Below are 13849 nucleotides of genomic sequence, written 5' to 3' on the forward strand. Positions count from 1 at the left end.
TGCGCCACCGTGTTGTGATTGTCAATAGACAATAGGTGCAGGAGTAGGCCATTCGGCCCTTCGAGCCAGCACCACCATTCAATGTGATCGTGGCTGATCATCCACAATCAGTACCCCGTTCCTGCCTTCTCCCCATACCCCCTGACTCCGCTATCTTTAAGAGCCATATCTAGCTCTCTCTTGAAAGTATCCAGAGAACTTGCCTCCACCGCCCTCCGAGGCAGAGAATTCCACAGACTTACCACTCTCTGTGAGAAAACGTGTTTCCTCGTCTCCGTTCTAAATGGCTTATTCCTTATTCTTAAACTGTGGCCCCTGGTTCTGGACTCCCCCAACATCGGGAACATGTTTCCTGCCTCTTGGGTGTTCAAACCCTTAACAATCTGATATGTTTTAATGAGGTCACCTCTCATCCTTCTAAACTCCAGAGTGTACAAGCCCAGCTGCTCCATTCTCTCAGCATATGACAGTTCAGGGAATTAACCTGGTGAACCTACGCTGCACTCCCTCAATAGCAATTGTCGGTCTGTTGAAGGCTAGCATGATGTTTACATGGATAGAAATGTGTTATTACTCCGAGTTCATGGTAGAAGTAAAAATGGTAACGGTTTCAGAGACGACTGTGGAGGATGGTGCAAGTCTTGGGTGATGTTTGGATTGTCGCAACGTTTGAGAAGCTATTAGACAGATACATGGATAGGATCGGTTTAGAGGGATATGGGCCAAACGCAGGCAGATGGGTCAGCACACAACAGAAGCTTTCCCCTGTACCTCTGTACACCTGACAATAAACTAAACTCAACTTTAGTGTAGACTAGACCAAGTGCAGGACCTGTTGGGTCTGCTCCCCCAATGGTGTGATTCCCCCGACCCAATATTCCACCATGCACCCGTCTCCTCCAACCCGTTCCCAAATGTAAGATTCCAGCACTCCCCTGCCTCCCTCAGCAGTGGATTTAAAACAAATTCCAATTGCACCTCCCCTGCCTGCTGCAGCAGTTCCAATTGCAATACCAATTAGCCCTCCCCCTCCTGTTGAAGCACTTGCGGTGATATCCCATTGAGGTGAAAAGTTCAGAGTGTTCCTGTCTTGCAACTTTGTTTTGAAGTGTGTTGGAAGCTGATAGGAAGGAGCAGCCGTCAACGAATCAAAAGGCAGAAAGGCAGCCGGATGCCGGACGGCAGCCACACAGTTTTAATATATGATAGATAGATAGATAGATAGGGCATGATGGTGGGAGTGGGCAATTTGGGCCGAAGGGCCTGTTTCCATACTGTGTGACTCTTCACACGGTGAATGTGGCCGATCGGCTTTGGATCTAATGTCCAAAAGCATGATGTCAAAATGCAAAATTAAACATTCAAATGATAATTTCCCAGTACATGTAATTTGACATGCAAAATGTGAGGTTAAAAATATTAACTGGTGGAATAGATGTGAATTAGGTGATGCTGTTATGAAGGTAGTGGAGTAACTCAGCGGGACAGGCAGCATCTACCATCTCCACCGGCAGCTCGTTCCATACACCCATCACCCTTTGAGTGAAAAAGCTACCCCTCAGATTCCCATTCGACCTTTCCCCCTGTCACCTTAAACCTCTGTCCTCCGGGGCCCCATTGAGCCCAGATGTGCAAGAAGGAACTGCAGATGATGATTTAGGTGGACAAAATGCTGGAGTAACTCAGCGGGACAGGCAGCAACAGCAGAGTCTGAAGAAGGGGTCTCGACCCGGAAACATCGCCCATTCCTTCTCTCCAGAGATGCTGCCTCACCCACTGAGTTACTCCAGCATTTTGTGTCTGTCTTCGGTTTAAACCAGCATCTGCAGTTCCTTCCTGCATAAATGTAACTCCACCCCAGGCCTGCCAGTATACAATCAGGTTTAAAGTTTGCTTCGGTCAATTCACTCAAACCTGATCTTATCCCTCAAGGTAAAACACAGCAGTCTATAGTTTTAAATGTAGTTTAGTTTTTCTTGTCACGTGTATCGAGGTACGGTTTTTGTTGCTTGCTAACCAGTCAGTGGGGAGAGAAGATTAGAATAAAAGGCACACGGCATAACAGAATTGTGAGTTCCCGATGGTGGGGGAGTCCAGAACCAGGGGCCACAGTTTAGGAATAAGGGATAAGCCATTTAGAACGGAGATGAGGAAACACTTTTTCACACAGGGAGTTGTGAGTGTGGAATTCTCTGCCTCGGAGGGCGGTGGAGGCTGGTTCTCTGGATGCTTTCAAGAGAGAGCTAGATAGGGCTCTTAAAGATAGCGGAGTCAGGGGATATGGGGAGAAGGCAGGAACGGGGTACTGATTGTGGATGATCAGCCATTATCACAATGAATGGCGGTGCTGGCTCGAAGGACCGAATGGTCTACTCCTGCACCTATTGTCTATTAGTATTCTGGAAAATCGGCCAGTTCTCGCCCCATCCTGGAGAAACCAGGAACTGCAGATGCTGGTTTACACACAAGGACACAAAGTGCTGGAGTAAGAGCCTCGAGTAAAAGGATGTACCTACAGAAAAGAGATGAGGAGGAATTTATTTAGCCAGGGGGTGGTGAATCTGTGGAATTCTTTGCCACAGACGGCTGTGGATGTCAAGTCAATGGGTATTTTTAAGGCAGAGATGGATAGATTCTTGATCAGTGCGGGTGTCAGGGGTTATGGGGAGAAGGCAGGAGAATGGGGTTAGGAGGGAGAGGGAGATTGAATGGCGGAGTGGGCTCGATGGGCCGAATGGCCTAATTGTGAGACGTGGACACGGGGAAAGTAACGCGTGCCTGGGGTTGTGATTTCCGCCAGGGTTCGCTGGTGAACACGATGAGGGAGGTCCGCCCCACTGCCTTCATGGGGGTTCCTCGGGTCTGGGAGAAGATGCAGGAGAAGATGAAGACTGTCGGCGCCAAGTCCTCCACGGTGAGGAGGAGAGTGGCTTCTTGGGCGAAGGACGTCGGCCTAAAAACCAACATCAACCGCATGAACGGGTATGTATTGGGTCAGAACATTCAAAGTACATTCTATGTTTGAGAAGGAACTGCAGATGCTTGAAAATCGAAGGTAGACAAAAGTGCCGGAGAAACTCAGCGGGTGCAGCAGCATCTATGGAATGATGGAAATAGGCAACGTTTCGGGCCGAAACCCGCAAGGGTTTCGGCCCGAAACGTTACCTATTTCCTTCAAGGGTTTCGGGCCGAAATGTTGCCCATTTGCTTCAAGGGTTTTGGGCTGAAACGTTGCCTATTTCCTTCAGGGTTTCGGGCCGAAATGTTGCCCATTTCCTTCAAGGGTTTTGGGCCGAAACGTTACCTATTTCCTTCAAGGGTTTCGGGCCGAAACGTTGCCTATTTCCTTCAAGGGTTTCGGGCCGAAACGTTGCCTATTTCCTTCAAGGGTGTCGGGCCGAAATGTTGCCTATTTCCTTCGCTCCATAGATGCTGCTGCACCCCACTGAGTTTCTCCAGCACTTTTGTCTACCAAAGCTTTTCCCACTGAGAGTAGGGAAGATTCAAACAAGGGGACATGACTTGAGAATTAAGGGACTGAAGTTTAGGGGTAACATGAGGGGGAACTTCTTTACTCAGAGAGTGGTGGCTGTGTGGAATGAGCTTCCAGTGAAGGTGGTGGAGGCAGGTTCGTTTTTATCATTTAAAAATAAATTGGATAGTTATGTGGACGGGAAGGGAATGGAGGGTTATGGTCTGAGCGCAGGTATATGGGACTAGGGGAGATTATGTGTTCGGCACGGACTAGAAGGGTCGAGATGGCCTGTTTCCGTGCTGTAATTGTTATATGGTTATATGGTTAAAGTGTATTCCAGTCCACTCTTGTCATTTCTAATGTGTAGGAAGGAACTGCAGATGCTGGTTTAAACTGAAGGTAGATTTAAAATTCTGGAGTAACTCAGCGGGACAGGGACAGTAACTCTGGAGAGAAGGAATGGGTGACGTTTCGGATCGAGACCCTTCTGTTTCAGACTGATGTCAGGAAGGGGGGGGGGGGGGGGGGTGGAGAAAGAGAGGGAAAGGCAGGGCTACTTGAAGTCAGATGTCAATGTTCATACCGCTGGGGTGTAAGCTGCCCAGGCGAAATATGAGGTGCTGTTTGTCCAGTTTGCGCTGGGCCTCACTCTGATAGTGGAGGAGGCCCAGGACGGGAAGGTCAACGTTTCACAGAGTGCTGGAGTAACTCAGCTGGTCAGGCAGCATCTGTGGAGAACATGGATAGGTGACGTTTCACAGAGTGCTGGAGTAACTCAGCGGGTCAGGCAGCATCTGTGGAGAACATGGATAGGTGACGTTTCACAGAGTGCTGGAGTAACTCAGCGGGTCAGGCAGCATCTGTGGAGAACATGGATAGGTGACGTTTCACAGAGTGCTGGAGTAACTCAGCGGGTCAGGCAGCATCTGTGGAGAACATGGATAGGTGACGTTTCATAGAGTGCTGGAGTAACTCAGCGGGTGCAGCAGCATCTATGGAGCTAAGGAAATAGGCAACGTTTCGGGTCGAAACCCTTCCGGGTTTCGGCCCGAAACGTTGCCTATTTCCGGAAAGGTTTTGGCCTGAAACGTTGCCTATTTCCTTCGCTCCATAGATGCTGCTGCACCATAGCTCAGCGGGCCAGGCAGCATCTGTGGGGAACATGGATAGGTGACGTTTCACAGAGTGCTGGAGTAACTCAGCGGGTCAGGCAGTATCTGTGGAGAACATGGATAGGTGACGTTTCACAGAGTGATGGAGTAACTCAGCGGGTCAGGCAGCATCTGTGGAGAACATGGATAGGTGACGTTTCACAGAGTGATGGAGTAACTCAGCGGGTCAGGCAGTATCTGTGGAGAACAACGGTATAGTTGCTGACTCTCTGTATTTCAGATGCACGGCGATCACATGGGATTACCGACTGGCCAACAAGCTGGTATTCAGAGTAGTTCGAAACGCACTGGGACTGAATCGTTGCACAAAGTGTTACGCTGGAGCAGCCCCCATAACCAAGGACACGCTGGAGTTTTTCATGAGCCTCAACATCCCCATCTACGAGTTGTACGGAATGAGTGAGAGTTCTGGACCGCACACCATTTCCGTTCCCAACGCCTTCCGAATCACAAGGTAATATGATTTGGGTTATTAGGCCATTTTCTTTGGCTTCTTCATGTACGGTATTGGGGCGGCTCAGAGTAGCTACGTCACAGCGCCAGGGACCCCGCGGTTCGACCGTGACTGCAGGTGCTGTCAGTACGGAGTTTGCACGTTCTCCCCGTGACCTGTGTGGGTTTTCTCCGGGTGCCCATCCAGCAGCTCGTTCCATTCACCCACCCTTTGTGTTTTATATCTTTTTTTAAATTTTAGTTGCCCCTCAGGTTCCTATTAAATCTCTCCCCCCCCCCCCCCCCCCCCCCCCCCCCCCCCCCCCCCCCCCCCCCCCCCTCCCCCCCCCCCCCCCCCCCTCACCCCCTCACCTTAAAACCTATGTCCTCTGGTCCTCGATTCCCCTACTCTGGGCAAGATACACCACCCGATCTATTCTTCTCATAGATGCTGCCTCGGGCTAGATGCAAGAAGATTGTTCCCGATGTTGGGGGGAGTCCAAACAAGGGGTCACAGTTTAAGGATAAGGGGGAAGTCTTTTAGGACCGAGTTGAGAATTTTTTTTTTTCACACTGAGAGTGGTGAATCTGTGGAGTTTTCTGCCACAGAAAGTAGTTGAGGCTACAGTTCATTGGCTATATTTAAGAGGGAGTTAGATGTGGCCCTTGTGGCTAAGGGGATCAGGGGGTATGGAGAGAAGGCAGGTACGGGATACTGAGTTGGATGATCAGCCACGATCATATTCAATGGCGGTGCAGGCTCGAGGGGCCGAATGGCCTCTACTCCTGCACCTATTTTCTATGTTTGCTCATGATTTTGTACACCTCTATCAGATCACCCCTCATCCTCCTGCGCTCCAAGGAATAGTCACGGCTTGCTCTGGCCCCTCCCTGTAGCTCTGGCCCCTCCCTGTAGCTCTGGGGCCCCTCCCTGTAGCTCTGGGGCCCCTCCCTGTAGCTCTGGGGCCCCTCCCTGTAGCTCTGGGGCCCCTCCCTGGAACTGGGGCCCCTCCCTGGAACTCTGTGGCCCCCTCCCTGGAACTCTGGGCCCCTCCCTGGAACTCTGTGGCCCCTCCCTGTAGCTCTGAGGCCCCTCCCTGTAGCTGAAGTCCCTCAAGTCCCTGCAAAACACCCTCGTACATCATCTCCGCGCCTTTCCTTGTGGGTGAACGAGAGTGGGGGGGAGGGGAGTGCAGGGATCGGTGGAGTCGGGCCTTCACTCTTTGGTCTCTCCCAGCTGCGGGAAGGTGATGCCGGGCGCAAAAACCAAGATCTTCAACCCCGACGAGGAAGGTTGTGGCGAGATCTGTTTCTGGGGAAGGCACCTGTTCATGGGTTACCTGAACATGGAGGACAAGACGCAAGAAGCCATCGATGACGACGGCTGGCTGCACTCTGGTGACCTGGGCAAGCATGACGACAAGGGCTTCCTCTACATCACCGGCAGAATTAAAGGTACCTTCCCTTTGTGCCTGTCCGCGTTGGATTTTATTTAAGAAGGAACTGCACATGCTGGAAAAAATCGAGGGTAGATAAAAATGCTGGAGAAACTCAGCGGGTGAGGCAGCATCTATGGAGCGAAGGAATAGATGACGTTTCGGGTCGAGACCCGGAAGGGTCTCGACCCGAAACGTCACCTATTCCTTCGCTCCATAGATGCTGCCTCACCCTTAAGGGTCTCGACCTGAACCGTCACCTATTCCTTCGCTCCATAGATGCTGCCTCACCCGCTGAGTTTCTCCAGCATTGTTATCTACCTTTGGTTCTTCTTCGGGTTAATTTGGAGATACAGCGCGGAAACAGGCCATTCGGCCCACGATTAACCTACAAGTCTGTACACCTTTGGAGTGTGGGAGGAAACCGAAGTTCTCCGAGAAATCCCGCGCAGTCACGGGGTGAACATACAAACTCCGTGCAGACGGGATGGAACCCGGGTCACTGGCGCTGTGAGGCGGCAACGCTACCGCTGCGCCACCGTGCTGCCCTATTATAACAATCACTTGCTATTGTACGCATTCTATATACAAAACATTTGGTCGGCACGGTGGCGCAGCGGTAGAGTTGCAGCCTCGCAGCGCCAGAGACCCGGGTTCCATCCTGACTACGGGCGCTGTCTGTACGGAGTTTGCACGTTCTCCCCGTGACCTGCGTGGGTTTTCTCCGGGTGCTCCGGTTTCCTCCCACACTCCAAAGACGGGCAGGTTTGTAGGTTAATTGGCTTCTGTAAATTGTCTCCAATGACTCTGATCGAACTAGCGTGGGGGCGATAGCTGGTGGGCGCGGGATTGGAAGTTGACGATGGGCTCCTCCTGCGAGGTTGAGATCAGCTGCCACCTTTTTGGGGTGGGAGATGTAGCCCAGACCACGGGGGGGCGGCAGGTGGACCAACAGTTGCCAGATGACCGGTGGTGGACCTGTATTTAATTAGCCCATGGTGCATTGAGACACACAAGGTATCTGGGCAAAAGGTGTCTGTGTCAGCTTTGCCTTCGCCTGTTCACTGGCGGTGTTATCTGTGACAGAGTTGATCATCACGGCCGGCGGGGAGAACATTCCGCCTGTTCCCATCGAGGACGCGGTGAAGGAGCGAGTTCCCATCATCAGCAACGCCATGGTGATCGGAGACAAGCGCAAGTTCCTCTCCATGTTATTGACGCTGAAGGTGCGTGGTTTATTCTCCTCCTTAACAATGGCTGCGCGGCATTTTCGCTACGTTCCACTGAGGGCCGCAGCCCAGACCAACACACAAACCAACCTCCCTTCCGTTGACTCCATCTACACCTCACGCTGCCTCGGCAAGGCCAGCAGCATCATCAAGGACCAGTCTCACCCCACTGGTCACTCCCTCTTCTCCCCTCTCCCATCGGGCAAGAGGTACAGAAGCGTGAAAACGAACGCACACACCTCCAGATTCAGGGACAGTTTCTTCCTGGCTGTTATCAGGCAACTGAACCGTCCAACCACCAACCTGACCTCCCATCTACCTCATTGGAGACCCGCGCACTATCACTATCCTACACTCGGGACAATTTTTACATTTTTACCACAGCCAATTAACCTACAAACCTGCGCGTCTTTGGAGTGTGGGAGGAAAGCGAAGATCTCGGAGAAAACCCACGCAGGTCACAGGGAAAACGTACAAACTCCGTACAGACAGCGCCCGTAGCCAGGATCGAACCTAGGTCCCTGGCGCTGTGAGGCAGCAACTCTACCGCTGCGCCACCGGACCATATAGATACAGGATAGAGGGAATAACATTTAGTGAAGGTAAAGTCCAATTTAAAGAAAGTCCGAGGGTCTCCAATGAGGTAGATGGGAGGTCAGGACCGCTGTCTAGTTGGTGATGGGGTGGTTCAGTTGCCTGATAACAGCTGGGCCGAGACAGTCTGTGGATCTGGATTGTGTCTGCGTGCAGGAGTGAGTGTTGATCTGTTTTCTGGGTTTGCAGTGCAATGTGAACGGTGACACTGGGGAGCCGCAGGATGACCTGACGGAAGAGGCCGTCCAGTATTGCCAGACGATCGGTTCCAAAGCCACAAAGGTGTCGGAGATCTACACCAGCAAAGATGCGACTGTGTTTGCTGCCATTCAGGAAGGCATCAACCGCGTGAATGACAAGGCTTCATCCAACGCCCAGAGAATTCAGAAGTGGTGTCTTTTAGAAAAGGACTTCTCCATTGCAGGCGGTGAATTGGGTAAGTGCTGAGCCTATCAACGCAAGTATTAACAGGGTACTGAGTTTAGATGATCAGCCATGATCATATAGAATGGCGGTGCTGGCTTGAAGGGCCCAATGGCCTACTCCTAGAAACATGGAAAATAGGTGCAGGAGTAGAGGCCATTCGGCCCTTCGAGCCTGCACCGCCATTCAATATGATCATGGCTGATCATCCAACTCAGTATCCTGTACCTGCCTTCTCTCCATACCCCCTGATCCCTTTAGCCACAAGGGCCACATCTAACTCCCTCTTAAATATAGCCAATGAACTGTGGCCTCAACTACCTTCTGTGGCAGAGAGTTCCAGAGATTCAGCACTCTCTGTGTGAAAAATGTTTTCCTCATCTCGGTCCTAAAGACTTCCTCCTTATCCTTAAACTGTGACCCCTTGTCCTGGACTTCCCCAACATCGGGAACAATCTTCCTGCATCTAGCCTGTCCAACTTGCCCTTAAGAATTTTGTAAGTTTCTATAAGATCCCCCCTCAATCTTCTAAATTCTAGCGAGTACAAGCCGAGTCTATCCAGTCTTTCTTCATATGAAAGTCCTGACATCCCAGGAATCAGTCTGGTGAACCTTCTCTGTACTCCCTCTATGGCAAGAATTTATTTCCTCGGATTAGGAGACCAAACCTGTACACAATACTCCAGGTGTGGTCTCACCAAGACCCTGTACAACTGCAGTAGAACCTCCCTGCTCCTAGACTCAAATCCTTTTGCTATGAATGCTAACATCTAGCCTGTCCAACTTGCCCTTAAGAATTTTGTAAGTTTCTATAAGACCCCCCCCCCCCCCCCCCTCAATCTTCTAAATTCTAAATCCTGCACCAATTGTCTGTGTTTCTACAGCTGCGCCACCGTGCTGACTCGGTGGGCTGAAGGGTCTGTTTCCGAGCTGTATCTCTAAACTAAAGTAAATTACGTATTGGGAAGGAAAAGCTGAAGAAGATGATTAAAATGGAAGCACTAACTTATTTCTTTCCGTTTTTCCTATTTTACTCACGGTTCGACTGCACTCATTTGCTCGTCTAGGGGTCTACTCTTAAACATTCACTTTCTCTTTCATTTTCTCTCTTTCTTGCTCTTTCTCTCTTTTTCTATTTCATCTTTGCTAAAATTAAAATTGAAGCTGTACAATAAATGCATTATGTCATATAGAAAACATAGAAATTAGGTGCAAGAGTAGGCCATTCGGCCCTTCGAGCCTGCACCGCCATTCAATGTGATCATGGCTGATCATCCAACTCAGTATCCCGTACCTGCCTTCTCTCCATACCCCCTCACCCCCTTAGCCACAAGGGCCACATCTAACTCCCTGTTAAATATAGCCAATGAACTGTGGCCTCGACTACCCTCTGTGGCAGAGAGTTCCAGAGATTCACCACTCTCTGTGTGAAAAAGTTCTTCTCATCTCGGTTTTAAAGGATTTCCCCCTTATCCTTAAACTGTGACCCCTTGTCCTGGACTTCCCCAACATCGGGAACAATCTTCCTGCATCTAGCCTGTCCAACCCCTTAAGAATTTTGTAAGTTTCTATAAGATCCCCTCTCAATCTCCTAAATTCTAGAGAGTATAAACCAAGTACTCTCATATACTCGAGTATATGCCGTACTTTTGTACACTGTTTCTAATAAAAAATATTTTAATTTTTTTTTTTTTTTTTTTTTAAATGAAGCACGAACAAACTTCTGTAAGTATTTGCCACCTTTGGTAACTTTTTGCTTTTTTTTTGGCTTCTGTTCCCCCCCCCCCCCCCCCCCAGGTCCCACAATGAAACTGAAGCGACCAGTGGTCTTGAAGATGTACAGCGATCAGATCGAGGACTTCTACAAGGATGCAATAACCCCAGTCACTCCGGATAATCCTATCACTGGGAAATAGTATAAACGCTGACTGCAGAGTGGAACAGCAGCTGCTGAATTTGTGCACTGTTTTATAGTTTTAATGTTTGCGATTTTAAGTTCGTTTTACATTTTGATTTGTAAAGTTCGTTTGATTTGAAGGAAATGCCAAAAACATTTTCATAGTTCATCGATGTTACTTCCATGAGGAAACTACCTGTTGTTATTGCAATTGTACTTTGCAGGGATTGGGATTGTTTCAACAAATCACACTGGGACTATGGGTGTGTGCAGTTATAGATGATCACAGCCCCAGTCTTGGCTCTGCATACATGCTAACTTTAAGTTCTGTTATCATATTTCAATGTACAAGTACATGTGAGAAGCAGTTTTACATGATTGGACTTCACTGTGGAAATGGTCGATCCGTTTTGTCTTGAGCTGTAGTCGGTTTAAAGGTTTGGCAGCAAACTCTCTGATTGCAATGTGTTTTGGGATAGAAGGTTGTATACAAAGTCTACAATGAACATAGAAAATATGTGCAGGAGGAGGCCATTCGGCCCTTTGATCCAGCACCGCCATTCATTGTGATCATGGCTGATCGTCCCAAATCAATAAGCCGTGCCTGCCTTCTCCCCTTATCCCTTGATAGAAACATAGTTAATAGGTGCAGGAGGAGGCCATTCGGCCCTTCGAGGCACGGTGGCGCAGCGGGTAGAGCTGCTGCCTCACAGCGCCACGGTTTGATTCTGACCACGGATGCCGTCTTTATGGCGTTTGTATGTTCTCCCCCACCCCGTGACCTGCGTGGGTTTTCTCCGGGTGCTCCGGTTTCCTCCCACACTCCAAAGACGTGCAGGTTTGTCGGTTAATTGGCTTTTGGTAAAATTGTAAATTGTCCCTAGTGTGTGTGCGTGTGTGCGCGCGTGTGTAGGGTAGTGTTAGTGTGCAGGTATCACTGGCCTGCACAGACCCGGTGGGCCGAAGGGCCTGTTTTCGCGCTGTATCTCTAAACTAAATGAAAAAGATAGATAGATATTCTATTATACACGATCACAGTCTCCAAAGCCTTCTTTATATTCCAAAGAAGTATTTTACTTTTGAAAACCATACGTCCATGAAGAATATTGTTCCAGTTTTGTTTTTGTACAGCTCCCAAATCTATTTAAACTCGTCAAAAGCTGTTATTATATATTGTTTTGGCTATTTATTGTTCATGAGTAAAGTTGCCATGGGAATATATTTTTGTGTTTTTACTGCATTTTGTAGCAATGCTGTACAGTCCCATTTTAAAACCAAATGGAAGAACAGATGATTCATTTTTATACATGAAATACCACCTAACATGGCGAAGCTTTCATGACTGTGTAGTCCAGCCGTGCACTTTTACAGGACATCAGCTGAAGAGGCTGACTATAGAAATGCTTGGAAAAGCCCCTCATTTACATTCATTTTCCTGCCTGTGCTCCATTATATTCTTTTCTTTTTTAAATATGCTCTCTTTATTTATTTTTGTGGAAAATGTTGTGAGTTTCTGTACGGTGGCGCAGCAGTAGAGTTGCTGCCTCACAGCGCCAGAGCCCCGGGTTCGACCCCTGACCTCGGGTGCTGTCTGTACGCAGTTTGGGCGCGTGGGTTTTCTCCGGGTGCTCCGGTTTCCTCCCACATCCCAAAGACGTCCTTGCGGGTTTGTAGGTGAATGAACTCCTGTAAATTGTCTCTAGTGTGTAGGATATTGTCGGTGGGTGCGGACTCGGTGGGCCGTGGGGAGCTGTATATCTCTATGAAGTCTCCAAACTTAACAAGACTTTGTGCAATAATATACTAATCCTTTTTGTTGATTTTTGTGTTTTAGTGACTTACCAAAGTTGCATCTCCTGGGCAGCTGGGGGAGTAGATTTATCCCCAACCTGTCAGAGTCTCTGTGGTTCAGATACATGTTTGACCTGGCCTTTTGCTCAAGTTTTGTGCCTCCTTTACAACCACCTCAGAACCAGTAATAATTCCGGGCTTTGCGTCACAGTTTTTAAAGTGCCTGAGCATCAGCTGCTATCGTAGAGTGAGTGATACAGTGATGAAACCAGCCCTGCGGCCCAACTTGCCCACACCAACCAACATCCCCCATCGACACTAGTCCCACCTGCCTGCATTTGGCCCACATCTCTCCACACCTGCCCTGTTCATACACCTGTCTAAATGTCTTTCAAATCTTGTTCTAGTCCCCGTGTCAACTACCTCCTCTGGCAGCTCGTTCCATACACCCACCACCCCCCTTATGTGAACAAGTTGCCCCTTGACTTCCTAATAGACCTTTCCCCTCCCACCTTGTGTGTTTTGCTTACAATAAGACTGGATTGGAAAGGACAAGGGTATAATAAGAAATGAGATGGGAGCAGGTTGTTGTTGATCATCCAACACTGACTGCATTCAGTATTGCAAAGTCCAGGCTCAGCGATGCGACTTCTATCAAAATAGCAGAGAGAAGTGCCTAAAAACATACTCCTGGGAATCAAAATTTCAAAATCTATGACTGCATGTTCGTAAGGTCACAAGTGATAGGAGCAGAATTAGGCCATTCGGCCCATCAAGTCAACTCTGCCATTCAATCATGGCTGATCTATCTCTCTCTTAACCCCATTCTCCTGCCTTCTCTCCATAATCTCTGACACCCGCACTAATCAAGAATCTATCTATCTCTGCCTTAAAAACTATCCACTCACTTGGCCTCCACATTCTGTGGCAACGGATTCTGAGGCTGTGACCTCTAGTCCTAGACTCTCCCACCAGTGGAAACATCCTCCACATCTACTCTATCCAAGCCATTCGCTGTTTGAACTTTCACTGCTCCTATTTGCAAAACTATCAACTCCAATCACTATTGAACAAGTCTTAATTGAACAAGAGGGAAGTAGAGGTATTACCCTGAAATAAATGGCCCATTGTGCTAAGTTTACATTTGACTGAGTTGGTAATACTGGCAGCGTCATGATTATGCCACAAAAATGCACCATAGAGAGAAAAAAAAAGACAGCCATTGATTCCATTTGTGTTTGAAGTCTTATGGATGGTTTACCCAATAATTTTAATTATTTTTTAAACTTGAGTTGTGCAATACCCGCAGCGGTAGAGTTGCTGCCTCCCAGCGCCAGAGACCCGGGTTCCATCCTGACTACGGGTGCTGTCTGTACGGAGTTTGTTTATTCTCCCTGACA

The 13849-nt window shown here is 48.9% G+C and overlaps 1 protein-coding gene across 1 annotated transcript in view; it reads left to right on the forward strand.

Moving 5' to 3' along the window:
• Nucleotides 1–13647, forward strand: part of acsbg2 (acyl-CoA synthetase bubblegum family member 2) — a 54478-nt gene extending 40831 nt beyond the window's left edge. The window contains exons 10-15 of the mRNA XM_055658323.1: nt 2801–2982; nt 4868–5101; nt 6317–6534; nt 7602–7741; nt 8528–8774; nt 10559–13647. Coding sequence (XP_055514298.1) covers nt 2801–2982; nt 4868–5101; nt 6317–6534; nt 7602–7741; nt 8528–8774; nt 10559–10677 — 1140 coding nt within the window. The 3' untranslated portion in view covers nt 10678–13647. The remainder of the gene's footprint in view (nt 1–2800; nt 2983–4867; nt 5102–6316; nt 6535–7601; nt 7742–8527; nt 8775–10558) is intronic.
• Nucleotides 13648–13849: the final 202 nt, after the last annotated feature.

This window comes from Leucoraja erinacea, chromosome 29, assembly GCF_028641065.1.
Source record: "Leucoraja erinacea ecotype New England chromosome 29, Leri_hhj_1, whole genome shotgun sequence".
NCBI lineage: Eukaryota > Metazoa > Chordata > Chondrichthyes > Rajiformes > Rajidae > Leucoraja > Leucoraja erinaceus.